The 17,911-nt window shown below is 43.3% G+C and overlaps 1 protein-coding gene across 5 annotated transcripts in view; it reads left to right on the forward strand.

Moving 5' to 3' along the window:
* mab21l3 (mab-21-like 3) overlaps positions 1 to 17,911 on the forward strand; it is a 97,761-nt gene that overhangs the window by 71,846 nt on the left and 8,004 nt on the right. For all 5 annotated transcript variants that reach the window (XM_086006749.1, XM_086006748.1, XM_086006747.1 and 2 more), the window contains one exon: positions 16,076 to 16,273. In XM_086006749.1, coding sequence (XP_085862875.1) covers positions 16,076 to 16,273 — 198 coding nt within the window. The remainder of the gene's footprint in view (positions 1 to 16,075; positions 16,274 to 17,911) is intronic.

Below are 17,911 nucleotides of genomic sequence, written 5' to 3' on the forward strand. Positions count from 1 at the left end.
TAGTGCATCACTCAGTCAACTGCCGCTTTCCAAATGATCATATATTAATGACCTGGACTTGGGTATACAGGGCATAATTTCACAGTTTGCAGATGACACAAAACTCTGAATAGTAGTAAACAATGAGGAGGATACAGGAAACTCTTTGGTATCCAGCACCGACAAGACTGGGATGGTGCCGGTTGATTAAAAATTCCAGATGATGGAGAGGGTTATCTACCGAGGCTATTTTTAACAAACAAAAATTAAAAAATCAAGAAATGTGCAGTATACAGTAATTGGGTACTCACCTACAGAATGTTGTGTTAAATGGATGGTGGAAGATGCTTGATTAAGTACAGTACTGCCAGTTGAGGGTAATCCATAACTCTTTAATTACTTAACAGTAAAACAAAACTTATACAGTAAACGACTGTATACAGTGCTGTAGTTGACTATACACTTATTCCAAAATGGCGGATCGGAAGAGACTACCGGCAGCGCGGGAGAGTCAGACTCCTGTTATTGAGGTGTTTGGACTTCCGACAGCGCCAAGAAGCCGAGTAGTGGTAGTTTGGAGAACTACCCCCACTGACTAACTCGGCTACCGCGGGAGACTCGGACTCGGCAACATTTCCGGTTATTGAGGTGTTGTTTTCGGAGTATGAATTTTGCTGGTTAATAGAGAATTCCGGATATTTAGGTGCCGTTTAAACGAGAGTTTCCTGTAGTAAGTCTTCAGGAGGACATACAGACTGGGGAAATTGGCAGACACATGGCAGATGTAATTTAACAGAGAAATGTGAAGTGATACATTTTGGTAGGAAGAATGAGGGGAGACAATATAAACTAAATGGTACACTTTTAAAGGGGGTGCAGGAACAGAGAGACCTGGGGGTGTATGTACACAAACCTTTGAAGGTGGCAGGACAAATTGAGAAGGCTGTTAAAAAAGCATACGAGGTCCTTGGCTTTAATAATATAGGCATAGGGCTGGATTTTGCCAATGGGGAGCTTTTGGAGGCGGGACTCCCACTTGTTGGTTTCAGTCCCGCCTCCAACAACTTCTAGCCAACCTACACTATTTTCCCTTGATTGACCTTGTTAAGCCCATCCAGCGGTCTTAGCAGGCCAATTAAGGGAAAGCTGGTGACAGAACGTCAGCGTATGACGTTTCATCTGTCAAACATTTTTGACAGATGAATTGTCATCATTTGACAGCTCTGTGAAGCTGTCCAACACTGACATTCTCTGTAGTTTGATGAGTTCTTGAATTCAAGACCTCATCAAATCTCTTTCTTTTGCAGAAATTAGATGGTTGTTGCATTGGAGAATGCAATGGCCATCTGTCATCTCTGCCGCGGAGGTGTGAGACTCTCCGCATACCCAACTCTTGAAGCCTGCAGGAAGAAACAAAGGTAAGTAAACTTTTTCTAACACTTTCCACTTACCTCACATACTCACCTCTCCACACTTGCACCCATCACTTACCTTCACAGCGCACTTTTGCACCCCGCAGACCCACTGCTTGCCTCTGTGACCCTGGCGGAGTTCGGAGCCTTCGGGAAGCCCGCACTTTTGTGGGCAAAATGGGGATAATCCTCTTATCTGCTTGTTAACAACCTGTTAACAGGCAGTTTAGTGGCTGTGATCCTCTCCCTGCCTCCAAGGAGACGGGACCTGGCACGGGTCGGCTACCTGCCTCCTGGCAAGATGGCACAGGGGCGGGCTGGGCACCCGCCCCCAAATTCTGCTATTTTCCCGGCAGTCCTGCCTCCATCCCCACCTCCCCAGGGCTGGCAAGATCGCGCCCTATATAGAGTACAAAAGCAAGGAAGTTATGCTAAACATTTATAAAACTCTGGTTAGGCCTTAGCTGGAGTATTGTGTTCAATTCTGGGCACCACACTTTAGGAAGGATGTCAAGGCCTTAGAGAGGGTGCCAAGGAGATTTACTAGAATGATACCAGAGATGAGGGACACAGTTATGTGGAGAGACCAGAGAAGCTGGGGTTGTTGTCCTTGGATCAGAGAAGATTAAAAGGAGATTGGATAGAATTGTTCAAAATCATGAAGGGTTTTAATAGAGTAAATAAGGGGAAACTGTTTCCAGTGGCAGAAGGCTTGATAACCAGAGGACACAGATTTAAGGTGATTGGCAAAAGAACCAGCAGCACCATGAGGGAAAAAAATGTACACAGGGAGTTGTTGTGATCTGGATTGCACTGCTTGAAAGGGCGGTGGAAGCAACTTCAATAGTGACTTTCAAAAGGGAATTAGATAAATACTTGAAGGGGAAAATAATTACAGGGCTATGGGGAAAGAGCAGGGGGAGAGAGACTAATTGGATAGCTCGACCAAAGAGCCAGCACAGGCACGGTGGGCTGAATGGCCACCTTTTGTGCTGCATCATTCTATGATTCTATCACTTGTTATAAAAGACAGAGAGGAACAGAGATAAATGTCATCCAAAAATTTGCTCAAGCCATGGTGCACTCTGGTCTTCTTCCACACAAAACTGATGGCCCAGTAGATGGGCTATTTTGAGAAAGGGTGTTGGCTGCTAGAACTCTGTCAAAGTCTATTCAGATGTACGAGAAGTATTTCCTAGAAGTTTTCAAAGCTGATCTGGAACACATTGACTAATTGGTGAAAATTGTGGCCATTTTTACGGTGATTCTTGAAACACGAGAATTGCGTGGTGATCCAGCTATCAACATCTTGTTTACTTTCTGTGACTGAAATGAAGGTAGCAAACATCCTATGATGTGCAATGAGAAGTAGTCAGTGCATGAAATCCATTGCCACCCAATGTTGATGCTTTTTCTGTTGGAAATCCATGCCACTTCCTTGACGTTATTGCTAGAAGTGGAGTGCCAAACTCTGCAATGTTCAAAACCTGGTTTACTTCATTATGTATCAGGGTGGGGGTGGGGGGCTTTAATCAAGTCCACAGGAAACTAAAGTAAGAGTGCTTTTTAAAAAAAATTTAGAACTTGAAGGGGGGTTGCAGATTCATTCCTAATATGACCCAAAATAGATTATGATGAACATATATTTTGTCAGCTAAAGTTTGTGATGGAAAATGTGACCATTGTAATTGATATCATCAAGCAGTTGAAATCTGAGTACACTTGAATTCACCAGGTTTTCAGTATCATAGGTGCTGATTTTTAGTATTTAAAAAAAGCTTGCATGAAGATCATGTCCATGGGGTTGGTGCAGCTGCTGGAGTGCTTACCTTTTGAATAGACAATGCAACACAATTTTTAAAGATTCCACACAGGGATGCATGACAAGTAACAAGCAACAATACGAAGGAACATCCCAACTGACCGGACAAGTTTAGAAGCAGATGAAGCATTCCTATCATTCTTGGTACAGGTGATTGAATCTTTTTGAAAAGGAGAATTCTCATCCAGCTATGATAGTTGCAAATTCCTTTTTGATTACTACAATACCTCAGATGCTTTAAAAAGTTGAAGCAATTCCTGAAAATGAAGATGTTGAAATTCACAGCACTGGCATGGCCCCCCAGTAGCCTGGTGCAGTATTGCATGTCTTGGCTTACTTGTTTTTGTGCACCTATAGGGAGATTTTTGTTCCCCCAATTGAAAATCATGGCTGTCGAGAAGACCAGACCAAAAATGTCACTGCATGCACAAAGGATTTGTGTACAGTAGTGACTGTTGCACAAGAGGCCAGAGTCAGAGGAACTGAGAGGGGGATGGAATCGGTGACAAGGGTATGGGATTTGTGGTGGGAGCCAAAGACTGGCTTCAGTCTTCCCAGAGTTCAGCTGAAGGAAATTGTCACTCTTCCAGGATTGGATGTTGGACAAGCAGTCTGACAACACTGAGGCACTGGGGGTCATGAAAGAGGTGCTGGAGAAGTAGAGTTGGATGTCATTATTGTACAGGTGGAAGCATTGTCTGGGAATGTTGTGGCAACATGTAGATGAAGAAAAGAAGGAGCCACACATAGATCTTTGAGGTCTCTGGAGGTAATGGTGCTGGGTGAAAAGAGAAGCCACTAGTAAGAGTGGAACCAAGCAAGGGCAGGCTTACTGAACTGGACAGTTAGAGGAGGATGGTATAGTTAACCATGTCAAATGCTGCAGAAAGGTTGAGGTGGGTTAGGAAGGAAAGAAAGAAAAAACTTGCTTTTAAATAGCGTCTTTCACAATATCAGGATATCCCAAAGCTCTTTACAACCAGTTAAGTACTTTTGAAGTGTAGTCACTGTTGTAATATAAGAAACACGGTAGTTAAAAACCACGGGTAGAAAGTATACCTGCTGACTTTCTCTTGCAATACATCAATTCATCCTGTAACCATCCGGTGAGATGTATGAATTGTGTCTCATACTCCATCCAGCTGACCATCCCCGTAGTGATGAATAAAATCTCAGGGCCCTGAGATAGATTATCTCTGTGGGGAAGAAGAAATAATATGTAAAAGACCTTCAATATTGGGCCTAATTATTGTAACTCAATAAGATATTCTTCTTGACATTTCATTATGGATCTTAGATCCTGTGAGCAAAAAAGACAGATTGTATGTGTATGATATTTTATCATCCTATACACCCATCATCTAATATGTACTAACATGTTGTTTTCCATTAATTAATTTTATGTTTTTAGTGCTTGGTGGAAAAACTGGTTCTTGGAGCCAGTTCTCGGCCAATCAAAGACCATTTATATTTGTTCTTATTAGAGAAAAAGTAGTTAGAATAGATAGAATACATTGGGTGGGGAATAAGTTATCTATGGTCCAAATAAAAATATGGGAGAGAGAATAGAGAATGAGAAGACAACAAAAGCAGAAGCAAAGTATTAAAATGTAATTATAAATGGTTTTTAAAATCTTTTATTTGTTTACTGGTTATTACAGTAATAAATTTACTCCTAACATCTGGGTAACTTTACAGTGTTTCTTTAACCATCAGTGGGTGAACTGTAATCGTCAAAGAGCCTGGGACAGCAGGTAGACTAAGGGTTAAAATCAGGTTTTTATTGTGAGTAATAGTTTAGAACCACAGTAATTACAGCCTCAAAATACCCAGCGGCCTTCTCTGTTACTCTGCTAGGACTAACACCCAAAGATGTGCATAGTCCTTTCGAGTTTGATTTAGGAACTTTATTGTATTTAGACATAACTCTAAACAAATTAGTATCACATGCACCCATAAACAATTAGATCCACTTGACTCACTTAAAGGAATTCATAAGAGAAGGCTGACAAAAAATTATACCTGACGTTCTTACTGAAATATCCGCCAGTCATTTAGCGCCTGATTTAGCGCTCAAATCACCTCTGCGGCGAGAGAGGAGAATTTCACAATCAGAGGCGATAATTAGCACCGGGCGCTAAACTTTGCGCCCGACCGATATTAACGTCCCAAAATGGGCAATACTCAATTTTTCCCCCTACATTTCTCTAAAATAACCAACTCCAATACGTTTCTGATTTCTGTGCTTACTCGAGATAAAATAGTAAATATACCATTTTTGCAGCCAGCAGTCCTTTCACACTTTATATGGTTTCCATGAAAAATGTCAGTATTTCCAGTCCAATAGTCCTGTCGTTCTTTACTGGATTTATGGAATTCATTAACCAGGATAAACTTGTATGTCACGTATCAAGATTTCACAGTATGCCACCAGGGTGACAGGTCTCAAGATTCTAAAGGTATTGCACCTGTACATGACTTTGTAAATGTAACATTTAGGTAACCAAATAATTATAGTGGGGCCATACTTTAAATGATGTGACAGGCTGACAGCCCCTAATTGAACACCGAGGAATCTTGAGCATTAGCCTTTCAGATAAAATTGACACTACTAGAAATCCAGCAACTCTCCAGGTGAGCAGGAGGGATTGCTCACTGTCCAGAAATATCGCCCCCGCCCGCCCCCTTCCGATGAACATGATTTTGTCTTCCTTTATTCCCTCCAAACAAGATTTCGGCTCCCTCCCCCCACAATATTGATGTGCAAATCTTTAATTCCTTCGCTTCCCCACCCCCCCGCCTCGCTGAGCATGTTAGCAGCCCCCTTCTCTCTCCCTCGCCCCTTCTGTGAGTTCTGTGAGCATACGTCAGGAACTCACCGCACAAAATGAAGAAGAAACCAGAACAGAGCAACCTGAAGAATTCTTGGAGGATGTTGTCTGGAGTACAGTGAGTCCAGGTAGCCGGCGAGTATCCAGGAATCCTGAAGCACTAGCAGCCGAGCGAAATGACCAGCAAATTCAAATGGGAAATGATAACGAAAGTTTCCCACCTCCACCCAATAAACAAGTAGCTCTGCCTCCCCCCTCAGGCATAGACCTTAATCACTGAGCAGGAATTATATACCCCTCATTGAGAAGTAAGTTTCTGGTTCACCTCTCCCCTACCAACCCTCCCTCCCTCCCTGTTGGCTACCTTTCCCATTTCAACCTACCAGCTTACAGACAATCGCTTTCTCTTTCACAACAACCCCCCGCCCCCTCTGATACCCACAGGCTGCAGTTCCCGCACACATGCTAACTCTATACTATATAATTTAACATTTAGCAGTAACTCCCCACCTCTGTCGACTGTATTTCTCATCCACAGCCCACCCTGCCCCTCTTTTCCGCTGCACCCACCCCTCCCCATTTACTGGCTGCATTTCTCCTCCCCCAAAGCTGCTTGTTCCATGTCTCAAACTCTCTACTCCCACTGATTTGAATTCCCCTCCCTCAGCACTCCCTTCTTTTCCCTTCCTCTTCTCTCTCCCTCCTTTCCTTTCCTCTCCCACCTCCCTTTGTCCTTTCTCCTTTCCTCACCTCTTCCTTCAGCTACTTCCCTTTCCTCTCCTCTCCCCTCTCATTTCCTGTTGATTCCTTTCCTCTCCTCCCTCTCTACATTTCTCTTCTCTTCTTTCCTTTCCTCTCCCTCTACCTCTTCTTCCCTTCCCTTTCCTCCTCCTCTACCACGGTCTTCTCTCTTCCTCTCCCCCTCCTATTTACCTCTTCCTCTTTCTCCTGCCCTGCCCACCCCACATTGGTTCCATTATGCTCCACCCTCTAACCATGCTTTGACCTGTAAAATTCAAATTGGTCTTGACTACCTGTGCCATGGGAGATCAGCGAGCACGTATTAAAAATGCTATTGAGCTAAACTTAGCTCGCAAAGGGGTTAAATTCACAGGACAGCCAGGATGGCAGATATTGATTACATTTTGGACAGGGTGTCTGAACCAATATGCTATAAACAATGAAAGATAATGTGACATTCCAGTGATCATTGACACTCATTGCTGTTGTGTCAACTCCATTAATTCAACTCAGCAGGGATCATTGCCAAGTCAGCTTTTAAAAATCCGAGAGCTGTGAAGAGGGGGAATAGTAGTCAGACAGCAAAGGGCTGTGAGGAGGATGGAACACGAGAGAGGGGAATTAGGAAATTAGCTTCAACAATCACAACAATTTGCATTTGGTGCTTGTAACATAGTAAAATGTCCTAAGGCGCTTCACAGGAGCGTAATCAGACAAGATTTGACACAGGGGTGATTCACTGAAGAGGGTAGCGTAGTTTGTTCGTTATTTTTACGTTTTTACATGAATGCAAGTTGTATAGATGTAAATAAGTGAATCCAATAATAACTATTGTTCTGTATGTTCATTCAATGGAAAACAAAGAAGCTTAATATTTTGTACTAAGTCATGTCACACCAAGTGTTTGCTTGATTTATTTTCGGAGAGGTTGAAAAAATACACATGGATATCCAGTTCAGGTCACAAGGGAGTTCCATTGTTACACTCCTAGGTCACGCTATCATATAAATAGATATAAGGCAGTGTGAATCAACTCCCATAACGGTAAGATGCTGAGACCATTTAGTGGAGTGACTGACCCCAATGAACCCGTGACGATGTCTATGAAGACCCAAATTCATAGCACCATATCATCTGTCTAACAAGAATTTGACTCGGATATACATGAAAATAACAGACTAGCAACAAAAGGCAAGAGCTTGTTTCAGTAACACAATAATTGGCCAGATTTTGCTGTGGCAGGGCATCTAACAGCATCTGCCATTAATTAGACTTGACCCTGCACCCTTCTGCTCAAAAATATTGTGCCCACAAAACTGCTGAAAGTGCGAGCTGATAACGGTGCAGCGAGGGAAACCGAGCATCTGGGACCCGAGCGAACAGGACAACCAACAGGGTATCTCCTTAACCAATCAGATTTATGGATTAGGAAATAAACAGCAGAAGGACTGAGAAGGAAGTGTAAGTTAGAGTGGGTGAATTCAATGTCAAATCAGGTACAGGAAGAGAAATAAAGAGAGGGAAAAAGAAATAAAGAACGAAAGATTGGATTACGAGACAGAAAAAAAGAGACAGAAAAAAGTTTTTTTTTAAACTTAAATTTAAAATTTGGCATTTTTAGTTTGTATCTACTGTGCAAATACAGGAACTTCACGACATTCACTGACATTCACTGCATGTCAATGGTGAGGCAGACAATAAAATGCCATTTTCGTGAAGCTAACGGCGCAGCAGCACAACTCGGCCAGCAGTTTTTGGATATTCGCGTTTAACTGCGCCTCGCCTGAAATTGCTGTATCATTTGCGCATACATAGTAACATTAGCCTCACCGTTACTTTGACAGCAAATTCTGTTCAATCTTTCTGTCCATTGTTCAATCTTTCTTTAGATTTAGTTGTAGTAAACAATTCCCTCAGCTTGTACATAGAATTTACAGCACAGAAACAGGCCATTCGTCCCAACTTAAAAACAGGAGTAGGCCATTCAGCCCCTCAAGCCTGTTCCACCATTTAATTAGACCATGCCCTATCTGTATCCTAACTCCATCCACCCGCCTTGTCTCCATATCCTTTAATACCCTTGGCTGGCAAAATCTATTGATCTCAGATTAAAAATTATTAATTGAGCTAGCATTTACTGCATTTTGTGGGAGAGTGTTCCGGAATTCTACCATCCTTTGCATGAAGAAGTGTTTCCTAACTTATCTCCTGAATGGCTTGGCTCTGATCTTGAGTTTATGTCCCTTTGTTCTGGACTCCCCCACCAGCAGAAAAGGTTTATCTCTATCTAGCCAATTAATTCCTTTCAAAACCCCCAAAAACCTCAATCAAGTCACCCCTTAACCTTCTTTATTCTGGGGAATTCACCTAGTTTATGTAATCTCTCCTCATAATCTAACCCTTGGAGCCCTGGTAACATCCTGGTGAATCTGCACTGCCAATATATCCTTTCTAAGGTGCGGTACCCAGAACTGCACACAGTGCTCTAGATGTGGTCTAACCAGGGCTTTGTGTAGCTGTAGCAAAACTTCCTGCCTATTATATTCTAGCTCTCTAGTTATAAAGGCTAAAATTCCATTCGCCTTTTTGATTATTTTTTGTACCTGACTACAAGAAACTTTGTGCTATCCGGCACTGACGGGACCGAGCTGTTGCCGTCCCATCAAAACTGCCGGACAAACTAGCGCTAATGTTAAAACATACGGAGCTTTTGAGCTCCGTATCTAGCAACAAACCCTGTTGCTTCTAAACAGTCGGCCGTAGCTTGCAAGCGTCTCTGTAGCTAAGCAACAGCTTTAGCTAGACCTTGCAGAGACTGACTGGTGAAAAAAAAGCAACGAAAAGAAAAAAAACTTACTGAACCGACTCCTGAATTTTGCCGGTGGATTGAGCATTCCGGACAGTTAACCTCCGGATAAACCAAAGTTTCCTGTAACACATTTTATTGATCTGTGTACATGGACCCCTAAATCTCTTTGGACCTCCACTGTTCCTAGCTTTTCACCATTTAAATAATACTCAGATCTATCCTTTTCTGGTCCAAAATCAATGACCTCACACTTGCCTGTGTTGAAATCCTTCTGCCACAGTTTTGCCCACTCACTTAATCTATCTAATTGCTCTGTAATTTTATGCTTCAGTCTACACCACTTACTGTGCCACCAATCCTTGTGTCATCAGCAGACTTGGATTGATGCAAGTGTTTATGCTCCAAACGAGCCTTCTCCCACCCTACTTCATCTAAACCTATCAGCATATCCTTCTACAATAATCCTTTCTCCCTTATTTACTTACTAACTTCCCCTTAAATACACTTATGCTATTCGTCTTACTTTCTAAACACTTTTTCTGGGTAAAGAAGTTTCTCCTGAATTCTTTATTGGATTTTTTGGTGTCGATCTTCCCTCGGGCGAGTGTGTCAATAACCAAAAGTCATAGATTCAAAAATCATTGGCAAAAGATCTAGAGGGGAGATGAGGAGAAATCTCTTCACTCAGTGAGTTGTCGGGATCTGGAACACTCTACCTGAAAAGGTGGTGGAAGCTGATTCCATAAATAATGTTAAAAGGGAGTTGGACAGGTACGTGAAGATGAGGAACTTACAGGGTTACAGACCAAAAGACAGGGAAGTGGGACAAAGTACGACTGCTCTTTCAAAGAGCCAGCACAGGCATGATAGGCTGAATGGCCTCATTCTGTGCTGTTCGTTTCTATGATTCTATAATCATATATTTATATTATGCAGGACCAGTGTATTAATTTATTGCTTTTGAGATTAAAGTAGAACTCTGACATTCCTCAAACAAGATTTTTTTTTGTATTGTTTTTCACAGACAGATCAATGTGATTTAAAGACTATCCATTCTTTTCTCTTTGAAAGGATAAATACACAAAACTACCGAGTGATAATGGCTAGTTCGTGGGAAAATGGTCAGCACTGGCAGAGTCACTGCCTGTATTCAGAATCTAATCACATTTGTTTGGGCTAGCCCCGCATGTTTTTGAAAATGTAATGTTTGTAAACTTGTCGATCATGTCATACATTCCAAATAGTGTTTATTGCAGCTGGGGTGTTGAGAACAAACTGTTCAATTGATTGCTGATCATGCCTCATTTTGAGTGGTAGAAATTATTTAATATTCTGTTTGCCCTGACTATTGAGAGAGAATTCATTCTTCAAAGAAGCTTAAAGCAAGATAGAGCTATTGCTGGATAGCAGTCCCAGGGTTCTCTGCTTCTACTGCCTATTTCCAGCAGAGGTAGCCAGAATGCTATGTAACATTCAGTTAAAAGATCTGGAATGAACGACAAAGATTTTGGACTCTGTTCCAAAATCAAAGTAAAGTATTACATAAACAACTTGCATTTACCCTCATGACTATTTTTCTTCTAATGATATTACAGTTACTGGATTCTAGATCCTCTACTTTTACCTTGTGGCCATACCTAGGCCATTGCTAAAGATTGGATCTAGAATACCCTCTCTGACTATGTTTTTTCTGTTTGACAAGCTGAGTAAGGAAGCAATCTTGCACCATCCCTAGAAATATGAACTCCTCAGCTTTCTTCTGCAGTCAGTAACTAGGTAATTCAAGCTCTTGATGGTTCGCCTTCTGTCCTTTTTACAGAGCTCCCTGATCAGCCCCCCAAAACATTTCCCAGCCTAATTTCTACTTCTATTCATAACAACAACCAATAATTATCACCACAATCTTCATTCAACATCTTCTACACACCACCAAGTTCAACCAAATCTTGAAACCTGTGCTAGGGAAACAGCACATGAGAGGCAACAACCCTTTAAGATGGTTGCTACATTGATGTGTGCCATGGTCAGGTGACACAGGTTCACATCCTTCATCTGCTCCTGTGCAGACATTTCAGAGTGGCAGTTTTCCCCCCAGCTGGGAATATGTTTGCTATTGATTCTGTTACATTGCATTGACCCAGGATTTTGCATCTATGTTGGTCTGTCTCTTGACACTGTCCAGCTATTATGCAACATAAACATAGCGTTGTTAAACATTGGTGTGGGGAGGATGCCTTTTATTGAAGAATGAAGAGAACCTTGCAGGTTAGGTAATCGTGCTTTCCCTTTTGAATCCGATGCACAGTTTCTACTGCATCAGGAAAGTAGTTGAATGATTTATGGCTGTGGGCGCAATGGGGTAGAGTTTCTGCTCGGTTGCGTTGGTTTTTTCGGTGCAATTCGCCCAAAATCGGTGTAACCCATGCAAAATAATCGCGAATTTTAAGGGCAAATTACGCTCTGTGCAAATCAAGTTTCTGGGATTCTGTACGCTAGTTTAAAAAGCATTGCGCTAGAAACTGGCCCCACCCACAAAACTGGCCACGCCTCCAGGATGAATTGATCACTAATGGGGAGTGTCTGCTAATTGCGCTCATTTGCAGTCCTTCGAGGAGGCTCTAAATATTAAGCTGGTCTTTTGGTCGTGAGGACACTAATAGGCACATTTTAAAAGCTTTTGAATGTCATTTTTTAAAAATTTACTGAGAAACTGACTACTGTATCAGAATATAACTAGGAAATGCTTTGTATATTCTTTAAAAGTCACTTTCAGTAATTTAAAATCGGGTTACTCATAGGTGGTGGATTGACACTGTGATTTAAAGAGGCTTATTTTTTGTGATAAACCCATTTTCAGCTGTATTAATCAAACTGCACCAAGTTACCACTCTGAAATATATCTAGGAATATTTTTTAAAGCTAAATTTTTTCAAAAAACTTACATTTTAAAACACTGCCTGATTGCGCTGGCTCATGGCAGCATTTGCGTTCGCTGATATGCAAATGAGTTTGAGCGGAAACTCGTGGAAGAAAAACACTTTTCAAAATGGACGCATGTTTCGCCAATTGTGCCCAAAGCGGAAACTCTTACCCATATTGCCATTCCTCTCCTTGTTTTACACTAATGCCAACTCATGCGATTTAATCGTGAGACACTCGATTTTTAATGAAATTTCAGCCGAACTCGCGATCTCGTGATTCACCTCAGAAAGCTCATGATTTTAAACTTTGTCTGCAATATTGTTGACATGCTGAGAAAACTGGAAGTGCGCGCTCCACCACACTCTATGTGGAGGAGTCCAACTTGCTGGGCATGCTGGGAGATGTACTTCCCTTCACCGTCCGGAGCCGCGCAAGTCTGGCTCGGTGAGAACTGCATTTACCGCAGCCCACTGTTTTACACCAGTTCCCACTGCTGCACGCACACGAATCAAGAGTCAGCAAGTGCGATCTGGTGAGGGTGAGACTTGGGTGGGGGGTGGAGAGTTACAGGGAGATGGGGTACAGAGAGTAATGGGAGAAAGATGGAGGTAGAGAGAAATAGAATCAGGGAAAAGTGACAGGGAGAAAGATGGAGGCACAGCGAGAGAGATGGGAGAGATAGGCAGAGAGATGGAGGTACAGAGAGAACGATGGGGAACAGTGACAGTGAGAGAGAGAGAGGAATGAGAGAGAGAGTTGGAGGTACAGAGAGGAAAGGGAGAGATGGCAGTACAGAGAGAGATTTGGAAGAGTGACTGGGAAAGAGATGGAGGTACAGAGAGAGGAATGCAAGAGATAGGGAGAGATGGGGGTACAGAGAGAGAGAGGACGAGACTCGGGGGAGGAGGAAAGAGATCGAGATCAGTGGAGGGGGGGGTGGGTGGAGAGGGATGGAGATGTGAAGGGAAGAAATTGATGTGGCCGGGGGTAGAGGAGTGTGGGAGAGATTGGGGGAGAGACTGGACAGGTAGAGAGAGGAGTAGACAATGAGGGCAAGAGATAGTGAGATACACCGAAAAGAGGAAGGGGGGGAGACAGAGATGAGAGAAAGAAATTGAGAGATAGTGGGAAAAAGACAGAGAGACAGGGGAGAGCGATTGACTGAGAGATGTGAGGGAGAGAGAATGGAAGGAGGGGGACAAAAGAGAGAAACCAGAGGGGTGGGGGAGCGATTGCAGAGGCAAAGGGGGAGAAAGAAGAGGGAAAGAGGCAAAGGGGGGAGGAGAGGGAAGAGAGGAGACTGTGATAGATGGATGGGGAGGTGGGTGTGGGGTGGGGTGGGGTGGAGACAGGAAAGAGGAGGGTGTTCAAGTATTTAGGCTGCACCAGATGGCTTTCTTGAGTCCAGTGACAAAAGTCATTCCTGCAGGTAAGCCCACACACCCAGTTAACTGAAGTGACTTTATCTGCCAATATCCGGTATTGTAACATTGCCCAAGGTCAATCAGAATACTCTTGTTATTGTAATTTGCTAACTGGATATGACAGCAGCTGTCCCATGTATTTGGATAATTGAAGAATAATCCAGTGGTTTTCAAACTGGGGTCCGTAGAGATAGGCCGGTAAACTGCTGGGATGGGCAATAAATGCTGACCTTGCCAGCAATGCCCACATCCCAGGGTCGAATTAAAAAAAACAGCAGAGGGGGAGGAAAAAAATCCCTGAAACACTCAGCAGCTGTGCAGTGAGTAGACTGGCGATGGAGGGTTACACCTGAAATGGTGCCAGTGTTCCCAACAGGAGCCACCGAGCCCAATCCCACTCCAGGAAGAGCAGGGAGGTGCTGTGCAGTGAAGTATTCGCCAGGCATGTTGCTGAACCTGCAGGGTAGCGTTTCAGCTGAAGGGAAGATGTAAGTTTTCACACCACCAATCACATCAATGTTCACCGGGGGGTGGTGATCGTAACTCCTGTCTCCATGGGAAGGTGTTTTTGATTTTTTTTCTCCCAATACCTACCTTTGGCTGGCAGCTGCAGGGGCTGCATTGCATGGTGGTTGTGTTGGGCACCAGGTGAAGAGTTTTTTGTAAAGCATTTTTAGATGCAGTAATTGAGGGGGCGATTTTGCCAGTCCTGGGGAGGTGGGTCTGCCGGGAAAATGGCAGAATTTGGGGGCAGGTGCCCAACCCGTCTCCATACCATCTTCCTAGGAGGCGGGTAGCCGTCCCGCACCGGGTCCCGTCTCCTTGGACGCGGGAAAGGATTAAAGCCTATTAACTGCCTGTTAACAGGCAGAAAATACAATTACCCCCTTTTTGCCCTCAAGTGCGGGCTTCCCGAAGGCGCCGAAACCCGCCAGCTCAGCGAGGCAAGTAGGGGGTCTGCGGGGTGCAAAAGTGTGCTGTGAAGGTAAGTGATGGGTGCAAGAGTGTAGAGGTGAGTATCTGAGGTAAGTGCAAAGTGTTATTAAAAGTGTACTTACCTTTGTTTCTTCCTGCAGGCTTCAGTCGGTTTGTATATGGAGAGTCTCGCACCTCCGTGTTGGGAATGACAGGTGGCCGTTGCATTCATAGATGCAACAACCATCTCAATTCTGTTAAAGAAAGAAGTTTGATGGGGTCTTGTATTCAAGACCTCATCAAACTGCAGAGAATGTCACTGTTTAACAACTTCACAGAGCTGTCAAACGATGACAATTCATCTGTCAAAAATTTTTGACAGATGAAACGTCATATGTTGACGTGCTCTGCAACCAGCTTTCCCTTAATTGGCCTGCTAATGCGGGCTTAACAAGGTCAATCAAGGGACAATAGCGTAGGTTGGCCAGAAGTTGTTGGAGGCGGGACTGAAACCCGACAAGTGGGAGTCCCGCCTCCAAAAGCTCTCCATTGGCAAAATCACCCCCATAGTTTTTGTAAAGAGCTGTGACCTGTTAGAGATTAGATAAAGCCACTAATGAGGTTTATAAACCAAAAAATAGCAACTCATGATTTCTTACCAAATCTCATGATTTTTAGGAGTTTCTCTCATGATTTATGAGACGGTGGGGTTGGCATTACTGTTTTTTTCTGTGCCCTCTGTAGGCCCTATTCACTGGAATTTTAATCTCAAGTACTTCCTGATGGACAAGCCACAGTGCAACACTGCAGACAGAAACTGTGGGAGAGCGAGACTATTACTGGACTTTTTGGCTGAAATCTCAGCTAGGCTCAATGTTATGGAGGTGGTTTATGAAGAGAGGGAAGGGACTTCTAAAGCTATTGGTTTTCCAGCCTATGATCAGAAATATCACATCCAGTTATTTTCTTCCACTCTCTTTGAAGTGCACACAGCCCCTTTCATAAAACAACAGTCCCTGTAGAGATAATACTTCTGTATTCATTCTCATGTTGTACATTTATTCATAAATGGTGTAACAGGTTTTCGTTTGTAGGAGTAAATCTGTTGGGGGAGGGAAGATAAAAACCTCAATATTGGAGTGTTCAAATCTGCTTGGCAAACATGTTTTGTGGTCCGTGATTTTTTTTAACTTAATACCCAGTGCTTTCTATCCTGGCAGTCTTTTGGATTTAATTTATTGGCAAGATCGAATTACCACTGGCAGCTCTCATTCACACGTGCGGAGCAAGAGCTATTAGAGGATATGGATGAAGATGGCGGCTGCCGTCTAAAGTGTTTACAGGTCTTAAGAAAGCTGAAAGAAGACTACTGGTGCCCTGGTGGAAATAAACCAGCTATCACATCTTATCACCTACAGGTAGAAATGTTTTTAGGTTTGCAAAGCAGATTCCAGCTGATTTATTATAGTGCCTTCTAGTCCAGGATCTAAATTTCTCCTTCAAACCTTATGTAACACCTAACTACAGTCGGGATCAGCCATTAAAGATCTCTAGTAGCCTTTGTTTCTGGGTCGACATCTTCCCTTTTTGCCAGCATTCCACTATTGACTCTTAATGTTTTTATTCCAATCTTCCTTTCAATCTTTATGCAGTTTCCTTCATCTTGTTGGGGAAAAAAATACTGGAAGCCTTACAGCATGCACACCAAGTCCCGTTCACCCATCACCCCTGTGCTCGCTGACCTATACTGGCTGCCAGTTAAGCAACGCCTCGCTTTTAAAATTCTTGTCCTTGTTTTCAAATCCCTCCATGGCCTCGCTCCTCCCTATCTCTGTAATCTCCAGCCCTACAAACCTCCGGAATATCTGCAATCCTCCAATTCTGGCCTCTTGAGCATCCCTGATTTTAATTAATCGCTCCACCATTGGCGACGAAGGCACTAAGCTCTGAAGCCCCCTGCCCCCCCCAAAATCTCTCCGCCTCTCTACCTCTCTTTCCTCCGTCAAGACCCTCTTTAAAACCTACCTCTTTGACCAAGCTTTTAGTCACCTGCCCTAATATCTCCTTATGTGGCTCGGTGTCAAATTTGATTTGCTAACACTCCTGTAAAGCGCCTTGGGATGTTTTACTACATTAAAGGTGCTCTAAAAATACTATAAATTCAAGCAGTAGTTGTTAGTTGAGATGAAATATGTGCTGAGGTATGCTGCAATATGTTTGTTTTATTCTGATGTGAGATGGTGTGTTATCTTTAGCTTCTCCATCATAGTTTTGAAAACTAATTTTTGATCAAGTAAATTGACTACAATTACGGCTGACATAACCAGTCTATTAAGCAAGAGAGTCAACAATAAACACTATGGGGGGAATTTTCGGGGGGTTTGGTGGCGGGGTCGGCTTTGAAAATATATTTTTTTGACAGCAGGTAGGGAACTCGCTGTCGAGCCGCCTCCACGCTAGTCTCCCAGATGTCTGGTCTGCCAGCACTGAACAGACCCGACACCAAGCGACAGGGGAGGCAATTTAGATCATTAGAGAGATAGTTAATAAGAACATAAGAACATAAGAAATAGGAGCAGGAGTAGGCCAATCGGCCCCTCGAGCCTGCTCCACCATTCAATAAGATCATGGCTGATCTGATCCTAACCTCAAATCTTCTATCACTCTGCATCCACCCGAACCCATGTGATCTCCCGGGAGAGGCGAAAAACCAGATAAAAGACCCAATGGCCAATTTGGGAGAAAACAAATCTGGGAAATTCCTCTCCGACCCATCTAGGCGATCGAAATTCTTCCAGGAGATCACTCTGTCCCTATATTTTCCACAGTACTTACCTTCTGTAAAGGCGATCTCCACCCCAGCCAGGAACAGGAATAAAACCATCTCCTGAAATCTAACACAGAATTAGAACACAGTAGGAGCAGAACCAGGCTACACGGCCCCTGGGCGCACTCCACTACCCACAGGGCCATGACCATTCTGGACCTAGACTCATGTCCAATTTCCTGCCCGCTCCCCGTAACCCTTAATTCCCTTTACCTCTAGGAAACTATCT

This window comes from Somniosus microcephalus, chromosome 14 (assembly GCF_052327205.1).
Source record: "Somniosus microcephalus isolate GS21.2 chromosome 14, FLI_Smic_1.0, whole genome shotgun sequence".
In the NCBI taxonomy this organism is placed as follows: Eukaryota; Metazoa; Chordata; class Chondrichthyes; order Squaliformes; family Somniosidae; genus Somniosus; species Somniosus microcephalus.